Source organism: Brachypodium distachyon, chromosome 3 (genome assembly GCF_000005505.3).
Source record: "Brachypodium distachyon strain Bd21 chromosome 3, Brachypodium_distachyon_v3.0, whole genome shotgun sequence".
In the NCBI taxonomy this organism is placed as follows: Eukaryota; Viridiplantae; Streptophyta; class Magnoliopsida; order Poales; family Poaceae; genus Brachypodium; species Brachypodium distachyon.
Window position 1 is genome coordinate 13,303,983 of NC_016133.3, and position 20,020 is coordinate 13,324,002.

Below are 20,020 nucleotides of genomic sequence, written 5' to 3' on the forward strand. Positions count from 1 at the left end.
GCAAACGGAATTCTACTTGTATTCTGCTTATAAGTCGTTCTCTATAAAATTCACAAATCAAATCTTAGCGTTATATTTGATTTGTGGATATGGAGATTAACTTAGAAGTGGGGATATATGGAGATTAACTTAGCGTTATTATTGTTATTTATTTGTATTTTCCATTTCATTTTCCTTTTAACAATTTTGTTTGATTTATCCATTCTGTTTAGTTTTTCTACTAATATATTATTTTAAATTTTACTTTAGCAAAAATGTGTAATATAAAGTCACTAGTAACATTTTTCCTTAATAGTATTTAGTTGTTTTGATTAAAAAAATATAAGACAGATGTTATCTCGAAACAAATGAATAATTTTCACCAAACACATGAATAATTTCCATCATTACTCTTTTATTTAATTCTACAAACATATGTAAGAACATTTAATCTTTATTCCAGTACAGATAGCCATCATGATTTGTGATTACATGAATGATAATTGTATTCACCATGTACTGATCGCTCAAAAGCACATTGCAGGCATCCTTTCAGCCCTTAATTCTTAAAGCAACAACACTCCGGGTACGGGTCGTGCTTGCAGTAGCTTATTGTTGGGTCGTAGCCTAGGCCGTTGGAGTAATCCTTGCAGTATTGCTGCTGCTTGGGTCTCACCGGCTTCATGCAGTCGCCCATCGGTGAGCAAAATCTCTCTGTGGACGCACAAGATTTCGAATTGTAAGCACAATGGCAAACAATTATCATCTATATGTTCCATGCCAAAGGAGCTAGTATATAGGAAGATATATATGATCTTACCGCGTTGCAGGACAAGAAAACGGTAGACATGACCAGAAGGGCTACCAACAAGTACGAGAACTGTGTGTTTTTCCTTGCTCCTGCCATGATGATTGAGTAGTTATTAGCTATTCTAGGGAGTGCTGTTGTCTTTATGGATCTATGGATAATGCTACTCTACGGTGTTCATATATATTTGATTGAGCATTTAGATCGCCATACCCAGACACTTATCCCAGTCAACGGCCGTGTAGAACAAGTATGAGTATGATAAGTTTTACCATTTTATCCTTTCATTGTATATTAATGCGCAAGTTTTGAAGAATCAGTTATTGTTGTCATTAATCATGGCCGTTCAAAGGCACGAGATGATAAGCCATGTGATTAATTCATGCCATTTTATCATCGGAGTAATGCTTGCTTTAGAGCCATTGGTTTTGCTTTCTATCAGGTTCACCCTCAGGGCAGCATAATAAACCGAGGACCGAAAAACCGATAATTGCGGTTATGGGGTATAATATTAATACTCCCTCCATTTTAAAATACATCTCATATAGATTTGTGAACTCGGACCAAGGCAGCTCTCGATTCTAGTGTCTTATTGAGTTAATAATAAATGGATGCGAGTACTTATTGGGGTGAAGGTATCAAGAGAAAAATGAGATACATTGTGAAATAAATAAGAAAAATCTATTCGCGTTGTATCATGGAACGAAGGAAGTACGACGTGTATGTAAATCGTTCAACGGAATGGCCAACATAACAGCAGTGGGGAAAACAACCCGCACAATAGGCTATCTGATCTGGTCTTGCTAAAACCTGCAACTCAAGGGCCAATATCTGGTCCGGTTTGAAGGAGACGTTTATTTCCTCCGTCTTAGAATTAAAAAAGTACGATCCGAGTTTTAACCCCTGCTTATAAGATACTCAGCGTTTGCTGGCTTGCACCCGGCAATCATCCACCAGACTAATAACATCAAAACGCAAACTTTTCTTTAATGGGGGCAGGAGAAAGACTTTAGTCTTTGATTCCAGTTTGTTAGAATAGCAAGTTCACAGATCAGATTAAACCATGCAAGTTTTACAGAAGGACCAGACAACTACTTAAACGTATCAAGCATCATATGCTTCTACTGTCGAACCGATTTTTGACATTAAAATGCAAGGACTTACGACGACTAGGTAGACCAGGTGTTATATACACAGGTTGTTTCTTCATCGGACACCTATTTACAGGAGGAGGCATTGTTGTTCAATGGTGTTATTGTTCTGCCCGCTTAGAACAGACCGAAGGTGTTCTCGCCACTGTATGTCATGTAGAGGAAGCCATCCTCATCCTTGTTCTCCTCATAGATTGCAGACATCAGAGCAGCTGCAGGACCAAAGTAACAAAGATGTTTAGGGAGAATATGCAAGGATTTTAAGATTCTGTGTTAAGGATTTTAAGATTAGTTTGTTCCATACCTGTTGGTGGGAGTGTGTTCTTCACAAAGATGAAGATTGCCTTCTCGGCACTGAGCTTGATCCGCTTCCGTACAACGTATACGAACTGTCCGACAGTGAGATCAGCAGGGACGAGGTATCTGTAGAGTTAAATATTAGAAACCACACAACCTAATGAGGACATACTGTGGACAGTACCATAGTATGCACACAGCTGGTGTTATATCATGCAATAGAAGACAAAAAAAAAAGGATACAGCACGACTACAACTATGATAGATAAACTTCATCCTCATTCTGCAAGATATTATTGGCAGGTACAAGCAAGAATAATATCAGGTGGAGTAAGTAATCAATTTCCAATGGCAACTTGCAGAAAATACAAATTCTTGATCAGGACATCTGAGACCATGGACCAATGGGAATAAACTTAAATGATTAGCAGAGGGATAATGCTCAAAGCAAGACCAACCACGTTGCTAGTCTGACAAACTCAACGGCGCTTTAAGCAAATGTGAGAGGCACAAAAGGCCAAATCTGAGAAACAACTAGTGAAACAATTAACTAAATGGCATTGAAAATATGAACAAAAGATCAGAACTGACTTCTTCTTGTCAATGTCTGGGATATCACTCCTCTCAGCCTTCTCAACAATGACCTGTTCACATGGAAGTTTCTTTGAATGAGGACATCATCAAAAGGAAGCAAACTATATGAACCCAATAATAATCTCTCTTTTAACAAAAACGAAAATAATCTTACAGGAATTCTATCAGGATACTTCTCTCTGATGCGGTTGGCCTCAGCCTGCCTCCTCTCTGCAACACAGCATAACATAAATGGAATGAGATTAAAATTATACTACACTGGCAGTTAATTCTGTCAAAAGAAACAGAACATGCTAAAACATTAAGCACAAAGAACAAACAGTATAATCTTAGAGGTTACGGGAACAAACAAACCACATAATCTGGTTATCAAACATGTCATGTCTATGCACAAATCAACCACAGAAGAAGGGTCACATAACTAGGATCAACATTCTGGACAACGAAAGTAAAACCAAAGTCTAATCTATTAAGTAAACTATATAGATCAACAGAACTGGAGAGTTAGAAACATAACGACCAACTGACAGTTCAAGTTCATAACAACATAATATATTAAGTAATACACAGCCTGCTGCTTTCTCTGTTGACAACAAGGTAAGTAGTCCCAACCAATCCATAATCCTTTTAACCACTTCAGCCATGAGGTCCCATCAACCAACTTAGTACTACATGCCAGCAACCAATGAAGTACATGGAGAGACTTGCAGTCTAGCAAAATTACCAATTCTCGTGTAATCATAGAGAAACAGCAAGCTCGGTGAAACTACATGACATGTTGAGGACATGAACTCTAATGTCATGCCCATGGCTACTATTTTGCACTAACATCATCAAGCTCGGTCAGCGCCTATGCATTTGATGACCAGAGATTCAGAGGGACAGCTACAGCCTACAGGATTAACTATAGCCAGTCAATCAATACCAGTAACGCAACTAGAAACTACGATCAAGTTGCTGGTTCAAAGTAAAGGGACGTCTAGTTAGTAGCTATGAACAGATTACCCCCAACAAATTGCACGACAATATCTAAACCTAAGCATCGATCAACAGAGATGCGCCGTGCATCCATCACCACCGAAACCCTCCTAAACACCGATCGGATCACAACTAGCACAACAACAAACACCACATCGAGACGGGGGAATAGTGGGGGGAGAGACAGAGACGAACCGAGCGGATGCTCCAGCTTGAACGAGCTCCTCGCCATCACGCGCCTCGAGACGGTCCTGCGAGCAAACACAACCAAATCAGCCCCAAAACCCACAGATCGGGAACCAAACCGGGCGAAACAACCACGGAAAACTCTGGGAAACGAATCCTCACGGACCGGATCAAAGAGCTGCTAGGGTTCCTGGTCGAAAAAACACCAACAAAAACGCACGAACATCGGCCAAAACCCCGCACGAACTGGGGAAAATCGGGGGAGGGATCGGCCGAGAGCAGGGCGGGCACTTACAGGGTCGGATTGGATTGGGGATTCGGCGTGTTCCGGTGAGAGACGATGAGCGCGGGCGGCGTTGTCGAGGGCAAGGAAGGTGAAGAGATAGGGACGAGGAGCAGGAGGAAGGGTGGGGATTGGGGGTTGGTTAAACTGCTAGGCGCACGAAACGTATTGCTCGGGGAGACTTAACTTGGGGAACCCGCCTTCTCCGTGTCGGTTGCGGCAAGGGAGACCTTAACTTAACTTGTCGTCTCCATCTCCTATTGGTTGGTTCATGATTAGTAGCTTGATTGATTGAATCTCTGACTGGCTTTTTCTTCTGGAAGAAAAAAAAAACACAGAGAGAGAGGGGGCAAATTACTAATTTGATAAGGTATAGTGTGCGCTATGTACAGATGCGTAAGATTGTATGCTTCACCCTTCAAGGTTTGACCAAGTATTAACGCAAGGCAATAAAAAATAAAAAATGATGGCTGCGTGTTGGAGGTGTCGAGGCTAGCGGATGGAGAAAACGTCTAGCTATGATAGGTTTTCAATTTGGCATTCTATTATCCATTATTATGTCAAAATTGAACGGATCGATATTTCATCCGTCTTGCATTAAGTGTCGCGATTTTGTTTAGATATGCATGCTACACATTAAAACACGTCGTAACTAAACGAAGTTGCGACATTTAATATGAGACAGAAAGACTGATACGGAGTACGAGATAAATGTCGTCGTAATCTAGACGTAGACATAAACTTTAGAATAGATACGGCCATAATTTACAAGTAAGTGATACAAAGTAGGGAGCAGAAAATTCACTCAGAAATACAAGGACGTTTCGACAGTTGGTTTCCCACGAGCTGCCTTTTTGGCACACTGAATTTGGTTCCTTTTACGGGGAAGGTGCGAGGATCGAACGAGCAGGGAAACCGAGCACACACACAAGACAAATTCTGCATCTTTTTCTTTCCCTTTTTCGTAGTGCGTCCAACAGTATCTTGTACTGTTGTAGCATTAGCCGAAAAAGAAAAGACAGCCAGGCCGAAACAACATGTCCACTTCGACCTTTAATTCTGACACGTCCGATTTATTAGAGATGCAGCATGTTGTTGTTCATTCATACTTGGCTCTTTCCAGAGCGCTAGCTGCTAGAGTTTTCGTTGGAAGAACGCTCGAAATATTTTCAAACTGTATTAAATTTTGATTTTCAATCCGTGCATTCAAAAATACGGTGCGGGGGCAACCATGGTCCATGGAGCATCTCTTATTTTACCAAACACACACACACACACACACACCGACGTGCATCTCAGGCAGCTAATTCTATACGGAGTAGTACTTATAGTATTATTTGAGGAGCTCGACGCGTACGCCGTCGACGACGACCATCTCGCCGGCGACGGGGACGAGCGTGACGTCCAGCGTCGCATCCCCGCCGCACCGTAGATCCTCTATCAGCTCCCTTAACGCGAATCTGTACGCCAGCTTCAGCCTCCCCATCCCGACCTTCATCCCACCATCGCCGCCGCCGTGCGGCAGGTTGACGAAGCTCCCGGCGAACTCGCTGTTCTGCGGGCTCACTTTCCCTTCCTGTCCTCTCGGCACGTTGACCAGCACGTCAAACTTGGCGTACTCACAGGGGTCAATATCCACGTCAATCACCAGCACCTCCGGCGCCTTCTTGCTTCCGCCGTTCTTCTCCGGCCTCTTCACCGTCAGGTACTCCTTCCGGCCGTTCTTCAGAGCCAGAGGGAAGGAAACGACGTCGCTGGGCTTTACCGTGGGCCGATCTATCCCGGTGGCCGGTTTGGGCCGCTTGTCGAGCCACTCGAGCCGCTCCCGGGCCTCGTACGCGTACCCGAGGTTGCCGGGCTCGAGCACGTCGCGGACCCTGATCCGCACGGGCCGCCGCTTCTCATCGTAGAACACGAAGCTTGTCTGAAGCCAGTCCTCGTCCCCGACGAAGTCGGCATGGCCGGGGTCAGTAGACCGCCAGAGGTGCCAGAGGCGGTCGACGTTGGAGTGGTGGGAGTAGAACACGGGGTCCCTGGCCGCGGTGCCCAGCACGCCCATGTCCTCGCCAGCATTCGCCGACAGCGGGTCCCCCGTCCAGATGTGGACGGCCGTGTGCGCCGCGTTCTCCAGCGATCCGGGGGCTTTGACCCCGGCGGCGCAGAAGCGGTCCCCGTGGAACTGCGCCGCCGTGTCCACCGCCATCTGCCGGTACACGGTACACAGGTTCGCCGCCTTCACGCAGGAATCGCCGTCCTCCGTGCTGCTGCAGAGCGGGAGGTCGTTCTGCTTCCCCGGGCCTAGGTTGAGATCGATGGTCGATTTCACGTTCTCCTGGTTGCGTTTCGCGTCGTAGAGCGGCGAGGCCGGGTTCGCGAAGATTGCCGGGAGCGACATCCCGTCCGGGGAATCCCAGTTCCAGTAGGGGAGAGCGAAGGCCGGGTCGTTGGTGAGCTCGCCGATGATGCGCTCGTAGAAGTAGATGTACATCCGGTGCCAGGGCGCGAACACCGAGGAGAAGTGCACGTCGAAGTCCACCGGCGGCGTCGTTGTGAGGAACTTGTAGTGGAAGTTGCAGTAGGCCTCGTGGATGGTCGCCTGGCTCTTGAAGCTGCGGGGGTCGTCGTCCGGCAGCGCCTTCATCATGCGGACCCCGGCCTCGTATTTCTTGACGTAGGCCGCGTCGAGGAGGTGGGCCGGCCGGCGCACGCGAAGTGGGCCGCCGGTTGGGGGTGGGCCGGGGAGGGAGGCCAAGTCGATGACGTCTTCCGGAAGGTACGCGACGGGGCATCGGAAGCCGTCGGATGAGGAGACGCACTTGATGAGCTTGTCCGTGATCGGCGCGGTTATACACGTGGCTGCAGGCTCGGTGTCGTCGCCGGCCAGCGCGGGCATGAGGCCGAGGTTAGCGGCGGCGGCTCCGGTGAGGCCGCCGACGAGCACTACTTCTCGGCGGTCCAGCCGCCGTGGCTGCATGTCTTCTTCTCCATCGCCGGTGGGGGTGCTGCTTCTGCTACTCGGCGTGGCGTTGCACGAAACACGGCGAGGCCGGCGCTTGTTGGTACAAGAGGTGGCTGAGGCAGAGGCGGCCAAGGGCTGCAATAAGAGGAAGCAGGGGCTCGCCATGTCGGCCAATTGAACGTGCTTGCTTTGGAAATGCGACCAACGATTCGATTTATACATCGATCGATCGATCGATCTCTTCTTCCTCCACCACACGCGTGAAAGAACCTCGTGCAGCCCATAAACGTGCCAAAGTGCAAGCAACAAGTAAGGTCGGTGTCAAATGCATGCATGAATGTACAAAAGTACAACTGCATATGCCACTAGCTAGCCTGAAGATGAGTCACGTGCTAGCTACAGCTCTGTATGCGGACACGATCTTTCCTTCCAACAAAGTAAGGCATGGTACTCCCTCCGGATGTTTAAAACTTGGACGTATCTAGACATGATTTTAGTATATAAATGCATTTAAATTTAGTTAAAGTTGAAACATTGTTTGTTGATGAAAAGAGTATTTCTTTTTCTCTGCAAATCAAGATTAATTATGTGTTTACTTCCCGCCGGTAAATCCAAGCACAAGAGTCAAATGGTATCCACGTACACATGTACAAGGGGCCACGTGTATGGCCCCATTTTTCTTGGGATGATCCACGTCTGTATGCAGAGGTGTTTGTATGTACAAGGGGCCACGTGTAATGCCCCATTCTTCTTCTGCTTCAGTTTTTGGTGCTTCTAGCAATCTCATCGAACTCTCGAAAGCTGAAGCAGAAACCCAAACAAACAGGACCGAGGACTACATACAGAGACGTTCGTGTAATGGGAGAAGGGTCAATAAACAACAATATTGTTCAGCTAATGTGGATGGCACGCTGTAGATTTTCTACGGAAACAGAGAGATGTCGAAAATTAAAGGTCGACCTAATTCCGGTTTAGCTGTGAGCTATAGAACAGTACAAAATATTGTTCAACACGCTATAGAAAAAGAAGGCATGCAAGAGAGTTTTCTCTGCTCGGCAAGGCCGTCGCCGTGCGATTTGTGCAGCCAAAACTCTGGACACGTCGACAACGGTCTAATTGTCCATCAGCTCTTGACTCTAGCTAGCATATATAGCCAAGACAAAACGGCGTTTGTGTGTGCTTGGTTTACTATACGGAGTATCTTTTTTTCTGTGTACGAGAGGCCTAAAGATTCTGCACCTGTCTGCAAAGAGCTAAGTTTGACTTTGCTAGCACATGCAAAGGGAGGCGGAACTACTAACCGGAACATTAATCCATAAGATTTTGTTTTTTTACACCTTAGCAAAATCCAAGTTTCCGAACAATTATGGGAAATTTCATGCATGTGGAGCATCAATATATAGATGCATGACCTTGTATTCGAGGATTTGGAGCTGAACCAAGCAAAACCACCTAAAATCCAAACACTGTCATGTTCAGTCTTTTTCTTCTATTCTGTTTTCAAGCAAAGAAAAAAAAAACAGAAACAGTTACAGAGACAACATATTTCTAAAGAAACATTACAGTAGAAGTTTTATTAGCCACTTATTGGACGGACCTGTCCGTAGCTTTCGAGAGTTCGATGAATTGCTTGCTTGATGAGGTGGGTTCCAGCAGAGACATCAGTCCAATGTAAGCCAAACTTGTGCTTCAATGCCCTTTTCGCAGCACTCCTGGATTCCGAGAAGTGCAAGAGACCTGCAGTAGCTTGATACCTGAAATACAGAGTTGAGGATAACACTGTCTGTGGCTTTGGTATCTATTTTTATCTGAAAATACCGGTACCAGGATATAGTAGTGCAATGCATACGGACCCCAGATATCACAGTTCTGTAAAAGGGGAGAAACAACAAGTAACGGACCCCTTGGAAATGGAGTACACAGCAGCTTTCAGTTAACTGAGTAGCAAAGGAAATGCTAACGCTACAGCAACATTGCAATACAAGCACATCACATCTAATAATCAAGCCAATGGTCACTGAACTATTACTCAGAATGTACAACACAAACATGAATTCACAGCAGCCAAATGAAATAAAGCAAGACGTGGGGAGATATATATTTAGGCACCATTGAATTGAACTCCATTCCTTACAACTTATCGGATTAACCAAAACTGTGGCAAAATCCATGCAGTGAAAAATCTCTACAAAGCACAATAGCGCATGGAGCGCTTGCATAACATAAACTGAAAAATAATAACGCGTCTTCAAGATTCATCCAAGTGTTAAGCAGTCCCCTCACGAAAAATGTACACCGGCTTTGTTGAACAGAGATAGCAAGTACAAGAAATCAACTTGGCTCAGCTTGGAAGATCTCTTCTCTGCAAAATCTCCCTGCTGCAATATCCCCATAATCTTTTCTTTGAAGCTAGCTCGGTCATCTCCTACCATGTCAGCATCATCCATTTCCATTTCATCATCTTCTTTCTCATCGCAGGTCTCCATGCTCAGGTCCTCAACCATATTAGCTAGCACCGCGACGTCACCCGGTGACATCTTTTCCTCACCCATTTCTGAATCTTGAGCAAGTTGGAGAGACTGCATTGTCTTGTAATTCTTCTCTAGCAACTCAAGAACACGCTTCTGCTTGAAAATGGCGCCCAGGGTTTTGTTTTTCCGGTTAAAACAAACCCTCACAAGTCCATCCCACTCTTTGAAGCTGACAGGAGGGAGGGGCTTCCTAGGCTCGATACGCACAACTGAAGAATCCACCTTGGGTGGAGGCCTGAAGTTGTTCCGCCCAACCTTCAGCAGATGTGACACACGTGATAGGAGCTGCACGTTCACTGACAGACGGCAGTAGAGAGTGTCTCCAGGCTGTGCTACAAGTCTCATGGCAAATTCACGTTGAAACATGATCACAGCACACCTAAAGATTGGACGGTGTGACAGAAGCTTGAATGTAAGGGGAGATGAAATCTGGTATGGGATGTTTGCCACACAGATATCAAAATATGGAAGGTCACATTTAAGAACATCTCCTTGGATGACCTGCATTATAACAAGAATACTCATTTTTATTAACATAATTTTGGTTCACATCAGAACTGTTGATACATGAAAGAGTGGACTGGATAAGCATAACGGTTTCTCTTTCCATCTCCTTTCTTCCCAAAAGTCTGGCGCTAACAAATCAATTCATCACTATGCACTGCAGTCCTACTTTGCTCATCTTAACCATTCTGCTTATCTCAAGACACAAATGCCACCCCATATTACTGTTAGTCTATTACATGATCAGCCATGCAGTATTTCACTACAATCACCCAGGACAATATGCAACAGCGCTTAGTAACGGCAAGAATCATCAATAAAAAAATCAGCTACTCCGTACTAAAATAGCCCTACCAAAACACCTTGTAGCATTTAATAGTTCTGCTCAATGAGCACAAACATCACACCATCCTGCATCCCCTATTTGCCACCAAAATAAAACCATTCTTCACTCTACTGAATTTACATACCAATTACAGTAAAGCCCACTTGAAATAATTTCCACTGCAGAATATCGAACGCCAAATCAGACTAGCTCTACTACCACAATCCAATAAAAAAAGGCAACCATTTTCCAGAGCAAGCACATTAGAAATTAGAGTACAGCAGCAGAACCTAGCACTCACTGAACTATTTGCTAAAAAAAAGCATTAGGGGCCAAGAAGGATAGCGCTTGTACCTTGAGGCGTGAGGAGAGGGGATGGCCCTGGAACCGGCGGCTGAGCTCGAGAACCATCCGCGGGTCGAGCTCGACGGCGACGACAGCCTTGACGCCGGCCTCGAGCAGGCGCTTGGTGAGGTTCCCCGTGCCCGGCCCGATCTCGAGGACGGTGTCGGTGGGCTTGAGGCCGGCCTTGGCGATGATGGAGTCCACCAGCGCCGGGTTTTTCAGGATATGCTGGCCCTTGGACTTCTCGAACGGGATACCGCCCTGCAGCCGCGCACCGCCGCCCCCACCTTGCCGCTTCTTCTGGATCTTCCCGCCCGCCATGGTATCGATCTCTGGTTCCGGCCGCCGCTGCCGGGGGAGGAGGATGTCGTGAGTAGGGAGAACAAAGAGAGAACAAACGGCTAGGGTTTTGCTTTTTTATTTATTTAGAAACGGCTCCTATTGGGCTATCGTGGGAAGCGAAAGCTTACTCCGCGTGGGCCAGCCCATCAGTGAAGTCCGAAAACTCTTAAATATTTGGGCCGCTCCAATCTGCGTCGCCATGGTGATTGCACTCTCAATTAATCGCCATTGCTAATTTAAAAACAAAAATCGTCATTGCTTTTCAGACATGTTTCAAGCAGATACACACATATTCAGACAAAATTGCGACGGTTATTTTGGATACGAGAGAGCAGTATACCTTTCAACTCCCATTCTCCTGATGTGAACAACTTTTTTTTTTATGTGAACAACTTAACTGTCACTTCCGCTCAAGATTCTTCCCGCTGAATAAAACACGTGCCTTGTACTGTTGTTAATTTAATTAACTGATCGAGATTGCGATGATCTACATATTCGGCATTGATTGAACTGCCGTACTAGGGTGCTTCAATTATATTTCCTAGGGATTGCAATGCAATTGCCCATGAACTCGCTACTTTGCTAGGTCTGCTAGACGCACAGAGCTCAGCTCATAGAGATGCTGGATGCCCTGTGCTTAGTTCCCTCTCAAACCTCAATATTTTCTAAGGGAATATAAACAGTCTGTTCTTTTAAAAAAGGTGCTAACTGGACGTCTGGACTTAAAAGCGTTCTTCTCGGGATGTTTTCCAATTGAGGCCATATGCGGTTTGGAGGATTTACAAAACATGGGAATAGGAAAAATGCAGAAATAAGATGCCCAGACCATTCAAATCCTTTGGAAAGCAAAACCTCATGATTTCTGAATAACTAGCATTCGGTTGCACCATTTTGTAACATAGGAAAGGTACAGGAATACACTAGCCGTTAGCGCACAATTAATTGACTCAACTAGCCGTTAGTTTTCAACTAGTACTAGTACGTGTATAAATAGCCTCACTGGTTCTCTTCAGTTCTTCCTTTTTCCAGCTGCTCCTCGCACGCTATGTTCTGTTTTATTCTCTTCAATCTCAGCTTTGCTCCTGGACAAGCCAACACAACAAGGCATAGCTGGCTGGAGAAATAAGGTCAGTACATGTCGAGCTTCTGCAAAAAAAAACTTATTTTCTCCCAAGCAAAAGTAATGATTTTCTTTACTCTCTTCCATTGATTTTTCAGCATCATCTGCACAACATCATTTCACAACATGTACTCAAGCTACCAGCGTAGACAGCAACTGATGATGAGTTCATTAATTTTGTTCTTCCTACTTTAGAAGAGTCATCACCATCAACTTCTAGTAGGAGACCAATGCACACATCAAAGCTTAGAGGTGCTTGTCGTGTTCATGAGATTCTGACTGGACATGAAAGCTTATGCAAAAGGAACTTTCGCATGGAGGTTCCCATTTTTCTTGCACTAGTCAATAAGTTGTGTGAGAAAAAATATCTAGCTGATACAACATATGTTTCAGTAGAAGAACAAGTTGCTATATTTTTGTATGCAGTAGCAAAAAATGCAACCAATGAAACACTTCAAGATTGGTTTCAACATAGCCCAGATACAATACATCGACATTTCAAAAGAGTTCTTGAAGCAATCACAAATCTCACACCTATCTACATACGTCCACCTTCTCTACACCCGCATTCAATATTGAGAAAACCAAAATTTTACCCCTTCTCGAAGGTACGACTACATCTTGAATTGTTTTGGTTTAACATTGGAATAAAATAATTTTAAATATCTAACTTTGACTTGTCTTGTGTGCAGAATTGTATTGGTGCCGTAGATGGTACTCATATCCCTATGAAACTTTCATTGGATCAACAAGAACCATATAGAAATAGGAAGCAAACAATCTCACAGAATGCGATGGTTGCTTCTGATTTTGATTTGAGGTTTGTACATATAAATCCTGGTTGGGAGGGATCAGCTTCGGATGCAAGAGTTCTACAAGATGCACTTAACCATGGTTTTGAAGTTCTTGATGGCAAATTTTATCTAGTAGATGCTGGTTATGCAAATACACCTCAATTTCTTGCTCCCTATCGTGGTACTAGGTATCACTTAAATGAACAAGGAAGAGCACGTCACAAGCCATAGAATCACAAGGAATATTCAATCTCCGACATGCTCAACCTCGGAATCATATTGAGAGAATTATTGGCATATGGAAAATGAGATTTCCTATACTGAAAGTTGCTTCGCATTTCCCAAAAGAAAAACAGATTGACATATCTGTGGCTTGTGCAGTTCTACATAACTTCATACGCATACACAATGGAGATATGACTTGGCCTAGTGATGCTACCATGGATATTGATCCTGACCAGATTGTTGATGTACCAAATGGAGACCATAGCTATCATGCTGACATCCATGCATTCAACAACTTCAGGCTTGCGGCACATCAAATGCGAGATACCATAGCACAACAAATGTGGAAGCAGTATGTATCACATAGAAATTCAAGATAAAGATAGTGAGAAGGCTCCTAAGTTGTATTACCACTGATGTAACTTGGAATATTAAAGTTCTAATCCATAATATAGTAGTCTTAATATATTTTTCCTTGTTCCTTACCATGGCTGCAACAGAGATAAGCTTATACAAAATATTACCATTGATGTTAGTTGGACCTCTCGGCCTACCAAAATATATTAACCACCAAATGGCCAAAATATATGCTAACCACCACATGACACCATGAGATATGCAGGTTCTACTACTGACCTCACGGCATACCAAAATATACTAACCACCAAATGACCAAACTATATGCTAATTACCACATGACACCATGAGATGCAGGTTCTAGCACTGATAATTTGTGTTGCTACGTGTAATCTCCCTTTTAATCCAAGCCAACCGTAGTTCATCACTAGAAAATGATAAGAAAACTTCCCTGTGATCTTTTGCTTGGAAGATATCTGACGCCAACAAAATGTCACTCACTTGTAGACCATCTAACCCTTCAAGAGTTATAATACACTTGTTAATGTTGTAGGGATCCTCTGCTTTCTTCTCCTCAATAGAAGCTTTCTTCTCCTCGATACCTGCAAATCGGTCTATTTCTTCCTGCTTCAGCTTTAGGTATCTCTCATGAAATCCCTCGGGAGGTTCAACAGTACTTCTCTTTTGTTTTTTTGCACGTCTGCTGCTAGACTTCTCAGTACGTGCTTGTGCAGAGCTTGGTGTGGATTTCATTTGTTGAAAAGGTGTTGATGAACACTGGGCAGCATCCGCAATGAAATCCTCGGTCTCTTCCTCAATAGAGAAATGCATACCATATTCTCTGGCACCTTGTAAAGTAGGTGATGGAGACTGATAAACATCAGGCTGTTCATCAACAGAAATCACCACATTATTTGCCCAGCTTGCATAATAGTCCATACCACGACGAGTCCTTCCTTCAGCATGACGGCCTACATATATGTTCAATAAAAATTAGATTGGCATCAAGAAAAACATGACTAAAGCATGCTGAAAAAACACAAAGCTATAAGGATATTTCGCTAACCGTCATAGAGTGGAACCAATTCATCATAGTATGGGAAAGACTTGTCTCGCCATTGGAGGGCATCCTTGCTGTTCTTGCGAGCAGCAAATGTGGCCCAAATATCTGCTGGTGCATCTACCATCATTCTCACGCTATCCCATCCAAAACCACTTTCAGCTAACAAGTCTTTTACACTTCGATAATCTTTTTTTAAATCCTGCTCTTTTTGCTTGACTTGGTTAACAGTGAATGACACAACAAACTTGGTATTCAATTGAGAAGTAATACTTGTCCATGCTTCCTTACTCCATGCATTTTGGTTTCGAAAACCAGGCACATCATGATCTTTTAAGAGTTGAATAATAAATAGCTTCATTTGGTGACTCCATTTAGCTCTAGGACAAGGCCTTACGGTACCTAAAGCAGGTAGAAACTTGCTCAATTTCAACTATATTAGTCCTTCTAAGGAAGTAGGAGAACACGCTAATCCAATTTATTTAAAACTGGAGCAATATCTATATATTAGGCGCTTCGTCTGCAGTACCAAATTACTAATGCAAGAAATTTAACCCTTCAAGAGTAATACCTATTTGTTGAGAAGACTGAGAAGTCACACGATCAGTTTCAAAATCGCTTAGTCCCTGCGATTGTGAACGATGGCCTTGTTGCTCATAGCTCCGGTGATTACCATTCTGTAATAAGACAACAGTATTATTGCAACCAAAATAATCACCACAACTGATTGCTAATATTCTTCATCTGCACCTAAGCATCACACATTGGTGCTGCAGATTAATTACTGCTACGTAGGAGTACGTTAGTACACTGGCTAGATTAATCTCATTCAGTCATTCAGAGATGACTAGGACACATAGTAGATGGAGATTGATTGGTTCCGGCTTGAGAAAGATTACTTGGTGTACTAGTTCTACCTTCGGAATTGTCATCTGGTTGTATTTAACATCTCCTAATTATTGTCCAAAGCCAACTAATCATCTGGTTGTATTTAACAAAAAAAAACTCTGCTATTAATCTCCTAAGGGGACTGAAACCACAAAATTGATGAATCAGATCGACTGATCTCTGAACACCTGACATACCTGCAAAGAGGAACAAATGGCCATGCTGTAGGGACGACTTGGAGCAGCCGGAGAAGACGAGATGGCCGAGCCTCGCCGTAGTGACGCAGGCGGAGAATACGAGATGAGCGAGGGGAGAAACCAGCAGACAGGATTTGGTGGCTATCGTCGGTCGCTGCTCCCCTTCTAGACGAGGCAGAGTGCCTCCTTTTTTCCCCCCTTTTTTTTGCCCTCGCGAAAGATCCAGATATATTACTTTTGCCGCGAGAGTTGGCGCGAGAGTAGCGCGCGCGGGGCACTTCGCGCAGTCGTTCCGCGCCAGGAATTTTTACATGCGGTCTGACTTCATGTTGAGATTCCGCTGGAAATAGGCTCAGGAATCGGTTTTCCTAAGGAACTCGGTATCACCGATCCTGTGAACCGAATGCCACATACAGGAAAATATCCTCTAGTTCAGAATCCCATAAGAATCCCACAGATTTCCTGCAAACCGAAGGAGGCCTGAACCCACAAACCACCGTATTTCCTGGGTATATTTTACTCAGTCCGTTTCTTATTACTCGTATATATGTAGTGTTTTTAAGATAAAATAAAATGGACAAAACAATTACTAAGCCATTCTATTCATATTCCAATGTAATTAATTAATTACACTACAATAGTGCTTTTTGTCCACTGGCCCATGAGATACCGGTAGAGTCGATGGCGTCCCGTTGTTGCCTTTCCCCTATCGGAGCCGACTCGACCTTGTTGATGACAGTTGGGAAATTCTCGTGCACGTGCTCCTGAAGACCAGCCTCTCCCAGCTGCAGTCGCCGTTGTTGAACCTCGCCACCCTGAGGGGACGTCAAGAATCTAAGCTGACGCTCCATCGATTCCGTCCAAACAGATGAAATCGAGGGAAATTAGAGCTCGGAAGACCATCTCAACGATGAAGCATCGTCATTTGCCATGCGGCGCCTCCACGAGGACCACACCATTTCCCACAAGCCTCCTGACATCGGAACAAGAGCGAAGTGAGGAGACCTTTTTTTTTCATTCCGGTCGTGCCATCATCGTTTTGCCGCCGCAGGTCATTGAGAAACGAAGACCTATCGACAACTAGATGGGAAGAACTACAGTTCCTACTTGTAGAGTCGGACCTTCTTACACACCCCCACCGGCCCCTGATCCTAGATAGACAAGCAGGGCGTAGCTAGGTATTCTTTCCATGTGCACATGCACCAGGTTCCAACTTTTTTTTACTAACAATTAGGATAAAAGTTTAAGATGTGCACCAGGTTAGATCAAGAAAAGTGCACTCCTGCCTGAAAATTTGTGTAAACTAACAACTTAACAATGCAACAAGACACAATTGTGCACCAGGACATTTTCTACTCTAGCTCCGCCCCTTTTCAAGCAAGGTCATTAGGGGAATACCCAATCAAGCCCCCCACTTGTTAGCATCGCCCAACTCCATGCACTCGCGTCATGTTCAAATGTTTGGCACATCCAGCACAGAAGCAGAGATCACTCGGGTCTAATGTAAGGATGGCTGCTCTTCCTTACAAACTGACCCTAGTCCCCTTCCACTTGCAAGGTGGAACTAAAGTGAGTGACAACGTCTAATATCCTATGACTTGTGCACCTATTAAATTTTCGAAATATATGATTGATAAACGAATCTTTCTCGACTCACACTTAAGTTTGGCAGATGGGATGCTACTATCTAGTCTACAGACATGCAAAAGGACAACCTTCATGCGCCACAACCGCCACCATCATCCTCCCTACTAATTGATTCAATTAATAAACAGAGTATGATAGGCTGAAAGTGACACTAAACGTCTAAACCTGAACATCGATGACAAGGACGACCCCTAATAAAATCAGAAAATCTTTCCCCATATATATATAGGCAAGTATACTTGCTATTTTTGGCAATCACCCGATCCAGCTTAGCAGATCATGGAGAACCTCACATACAGCTGCTACCTGTTGTTGCTAGCTCTTATTCCGCTTGTATACTTTGTTAGAATCGGTAGACCAAATTCCCTTAGAAACTCTACCGACAACCCTTGTCTGAGGCTCCCTCCTGGCCCATGGGAGCTTCCCGTCATTGGCAGCGTCCACCACCTTTTCAGTGCCCTCCCACACCGAACTCTACGTGACCTCTCACGCCGTCATGGCCCTCTCATGCTCCTCAAGCTCGGCAAGGCTCCTGTAATCGTCGTCTCCGGTGCCGATGCTGCCAAGGCGGTCATGAAGACCCATGACAATGTCTTCAGCACAAGGCCAATGAGCTCAGCTCTCAAAGTCGTCCTCAAGTATGGCAACGGGATATCGTTTTCCCCGTACGGTGAGGAATGGCGTCAACTTTGCAAGGCTTGCGTTGTCGAGCTGCTGAGCGCTGAGCGCATTCAGTCTTTTTGGCCCGTCTGTGAACGAGACCATGCGACTCATCAAGTCAGTCCTCTCATCATCATCATCATCATCATCATCATCGGAGCCGCTTGTGAATGTGAGTCTGATGATCAACCGGTACGTGTCCGATGCAACAGCGCATGCCTTCATGGGTTACCGGTTGAAGGACCAGGACACCTTCATCCATTATGTTGATGAGCTATCCGGTTTGGTAGCCGGATTCACCTTACATACTTGTTCCCATCATCGAGGCTAGCACGCGCTCTAAGCAGCACGCTGCGCAGGACTAAGGCCACCCGGGATACCGTTTTCACGTACCTGGACCATGTAGTAAGTGAGCATCACGATAGGCGGCAGTCTTCGTCTGAGAAAGACGATGGTCACCAAGACCTCATAGATGTCCTCCTGCAGATCAAAGCCGACAAAGGCGACAACCTTCAGGTCCCTCTGACCAAGGACATGATCAAAATAGTCACTTTTGTAAGTTTTGTGCTTCCCTGCTGCTGCGCGCATGCTATATATTTTGAACCACACTAGCTTGTACTTTTTTTCACCAACTGATCTAAAACAACTGAATGCAGGAACTTCTTACAGGCGGGATCGAGGGGCCATCAACGACGATGAACTGGGCCATGGCAGAGCTTATGCGGAACCCGAGTGCCATGTCCAGGGCACAAGCCGAGGTCAGGCGAGTCTTCATGGGGCAAAACAAGGTTATAACCCAGGAGGGCCTAGCCGAGCTGCCCTACCTCAATTGCGTCATCAAGGAGACCATGCGATTACACGCTCCTTCACCATTACTGCTGCCAAGGCAATGCCAGGAACAATGCAAGATACTCGGCTACGACGTGCCCAAGGGTGCTACGGTGCTGGTGAATGCTTGGGCCATCGCCAGAGACCCTGAATACTGGCCAGAACCAGAAGCGTTCATGCCGGAGAGGTTCCAAGGCAGTCTAATCGATCCCAAAGGTAACAACTTTGAGTATACGCCATTCGGTTCCGGGCGAAGGATGTGCCCCGGGATGCATTTCGGTCTCGCGCAAGTCCAGCTAGTTCTCGCAAGCCTTCTGCTTTACTTCGATTGGGCTCTCCCGGATGGCATTCTTCCCGGTGATTTAGACATGGCAGAAACCTTTGGAATCGTCGCTAAGAGGAAGGAGGATCTGCTGCTGCGTGCAACTCCCCGGGTACAGCTTCCCTGCTGATTTCCCAGATCGATCTACGCGTTATATATGTAGTTTTCTTGTCATGAATAAAGCCATCTCATTCTCATTGGCTAGCTCTTCAAGTTCAAGTTATTGCATCAACTTCTTCCATGTGTATTTGTTTCCAGTTGTGTGGCTCTTGTTTCAAACAATAAATTGCTTGTGTTCCGTTTGAATATGTAATTTGTGTTGATGTGCAAAAGCATGGATATATGGACTTGTTTTTTTTTTCAAGGGAAAAGCTTTTTTTTTAGCATATATGCATGTTCCATTGATATGAAGAAGATTAATTGTTGTTTTCAGTTAATATCGATCGCATGGACCTGTTCACTTGCTAAACATCTGTGCATGCGTACGGTCCATCCACCGGAACAATATGGTGCTTCGTGCAAGTGAGAGGACCACAAATAAATATAGCAAAAATCAATAATTAGTCGTACTCTTTTTTTTTTAGCCATTCTCAACTGAGCTTGCTTAGGACATATTCTCTCCGTCCCATAATTGTTGTCG

General features: G+C 44.8%; 5 protein-coding genes across 6 annotated transcripts; 1 reads left to right on the top strand and 4 right to left on the bottom strand.

Moving 5' to 3' along the window:
* Positions 1 to 1,749: 1,749 nt before the first annotated feature.
* LOC100846310 (autophagy-related protein 8C) lies at positions 1,750 to 4,450 on the bottom strand. 2 transcript variants are annotated; one of them, XM_010236005.3, is made up of 6 exons: positions 4,289 to 4,450; positions 4,003 to 4,058; positions 2,984 to 3,039; positions 2,827 to 2,879; positions 2,243 to 2,361; positions 1,750 to 2,150 (listed from the first exon to the last, which is right to left on the bottom strand). In XM_010236005.3, the coding sequence occupies exons 2-6, from the start codon at positions 4,037 to 4,039 to the stop codon at positions 2,056 to 2,058; spliced, it is 360 nt and encodes a 119-aa protein (XP_010234307.1). In that variant the 5' UTR covers positions 4,040 to 4,058; positions 4,289 to 4,450; the 3' UTR covers positions 1,750 to 2,055. The 2 variants fall into 2 exon arrangements, with proteins under 2 accessions (XP_010234307.1, XP_014757206.1); XM_014901720.2 differs by lacking the exon at positions 4,289 to 4,450 and adding an exon at positions 4,160 to 4,203.
* A 990-nt stretch (positions 4,451 to 5,440) lies between these two features.
* Positions 5,441 to 7,444, bottom strand: LOC100846615 (polyphenol oxidase I, chloroplastic). The gene has a single exon (XM_003571336.4). It carries the CDS (start codon positions 7,398 to 7,400, stop codon positions 5,610 to 5,612), a length of 1,791 nt encoding a protein of 596 aa, XP_003571384.1. The 5' UTR covers positions 7,401 to 7,444; the 3' UTR covers positions 5,441 to 5,609.
* Positions 7,445 to 9,304: 1,860 nt separating this feature from the next.
* On the bottom strand, positions 9,305 to 11,340 carry LOC100838309 (ribosomal RNA small subunit methyltransferase). The gene is made up of 2 exons (XM_003573337.4): positions 10,950 to 11,340; positions 9,305 to 10,267 (listed from the first exon to the last, which is right to left on the bottom strand). Exons 1-2 carry the CDS (start codon positions 11,259 to 11,261, stop codon positions 9,515 to 9,517), a joined length of 1,065 nt encoding a protein of 354 aa, XP_003573385.1. The 5' UTR covers positions 11,262 to 11,340; the 3' UTR covers positions 9,305 to 9,514.
* Positions 11,341 to 14,138: 2,798 nt separating this feature from the next.
* LOC100821113 (uncharacterized protein At2g29880) lies at positions 14,139 to 16,774 on the bottom strand. Its single transcript, XM_003571338.1, has 3 exons — positions 16,594 to 16,774; positions 14,845 to 15,240; positions 14,139 to 14,749 (listed from the first exon to the last, which is right to left on the bottom strand). The coding sequence occupies exons 1-3, from the start codon at positions 16,772 to 16,774 to the stop codon at positions 14,139 to 14,141; spliced, it is 1,188 nt and encodes a 395-aa protein (XP_003571386.1).
* Positions 16,775 to 17,835: 1,061 nt separating this feature from the next.
* Positions 17,836 to 19,664, top strand: LOC100821412 (5-epiaristolochene 1,3-dihydroxylase). Its single transcript, XM_014900753.2, is given in 4 exon segments — positions 17,836 to 18,325; positions 18,327 to 18,535; positions 18,538 to 18,785; positions 18,887 to 19,664. Coding segments are annotated over 4 exon segments (1,557 nt in total). The 5' UTR covers positions 17,836 to 17,849; the 3' UTR covers positions 19,511 to 19,664.
* The last annotated feature ends 356 nt before the right edge of the window (positions 19,665 to 20,020 follow it).

Bases quoted from the DNA above. Each gene is read 5' to 3' on its own strand.
- LOC100821113 (XM_003571338.1), bottom strand. From the start codon at position 16,774: ATGGAGCGTCAGCTTAGATTCTTGACGTCCCCTCAGGGTGGCGAGGTT. The intron at 15,241-16,593 runs GTATCTCATGGG...TACCTGCTTTAG, and splicing joins GGACGCCATCGACTCTACCG to GTACCGTAAGGCCTTGTCCT. The intron at 14,750-14,844 runs GTTAGCGAAATA...ACATATATGTAG, and splicing joins ATTGGTTCCACTCTATGACG to GCCGTCATGCTGAAGGAAGG.
- LOC100846615 (XM_003571336.4), bottom strand. From the start codon at position 7,400: ATGGCGAGCCCCTGCTTCCTCTTATTGCAGCCCTTGGCCGCCTCTGCC.
- LOC100846310 (XM_010236005.3), bottom strand. From the start codon at position 4,039: ATGGCGAGGAGCTCGTTCAAGCTGGAGCATCCGCTCG. The intron at 2,880-2,983 runs GTAAGATTATTT...CCATGTGAACAG, and splicing joins AGTATCCTGATAGAATTCCT to GTCATTGTTGAGAAGGCTGA. The intron at 2,362-2,826 runs GTCAGTTCTGAT...TTAACTCTACAG, and splicing joins CCAGACATTGACAAGAAGAA to ATACCTCGTCCCTGCTGATC.
- LOC100838309 (XM_003573337.4), bottom strand. From the start codon at position 11,261: ATGGCGGGCGGGAAGATCCAGAAGAAGCGGCAAGGTGGGGGCGGCGGT. The intron at 10,268-10,949 runs GTACAAGCGCTA...GTTATAATGCAG, and splicing joins CCCTCTCCTCACGCCTCAAG to GTCATCCAAGGAGATGTTCT.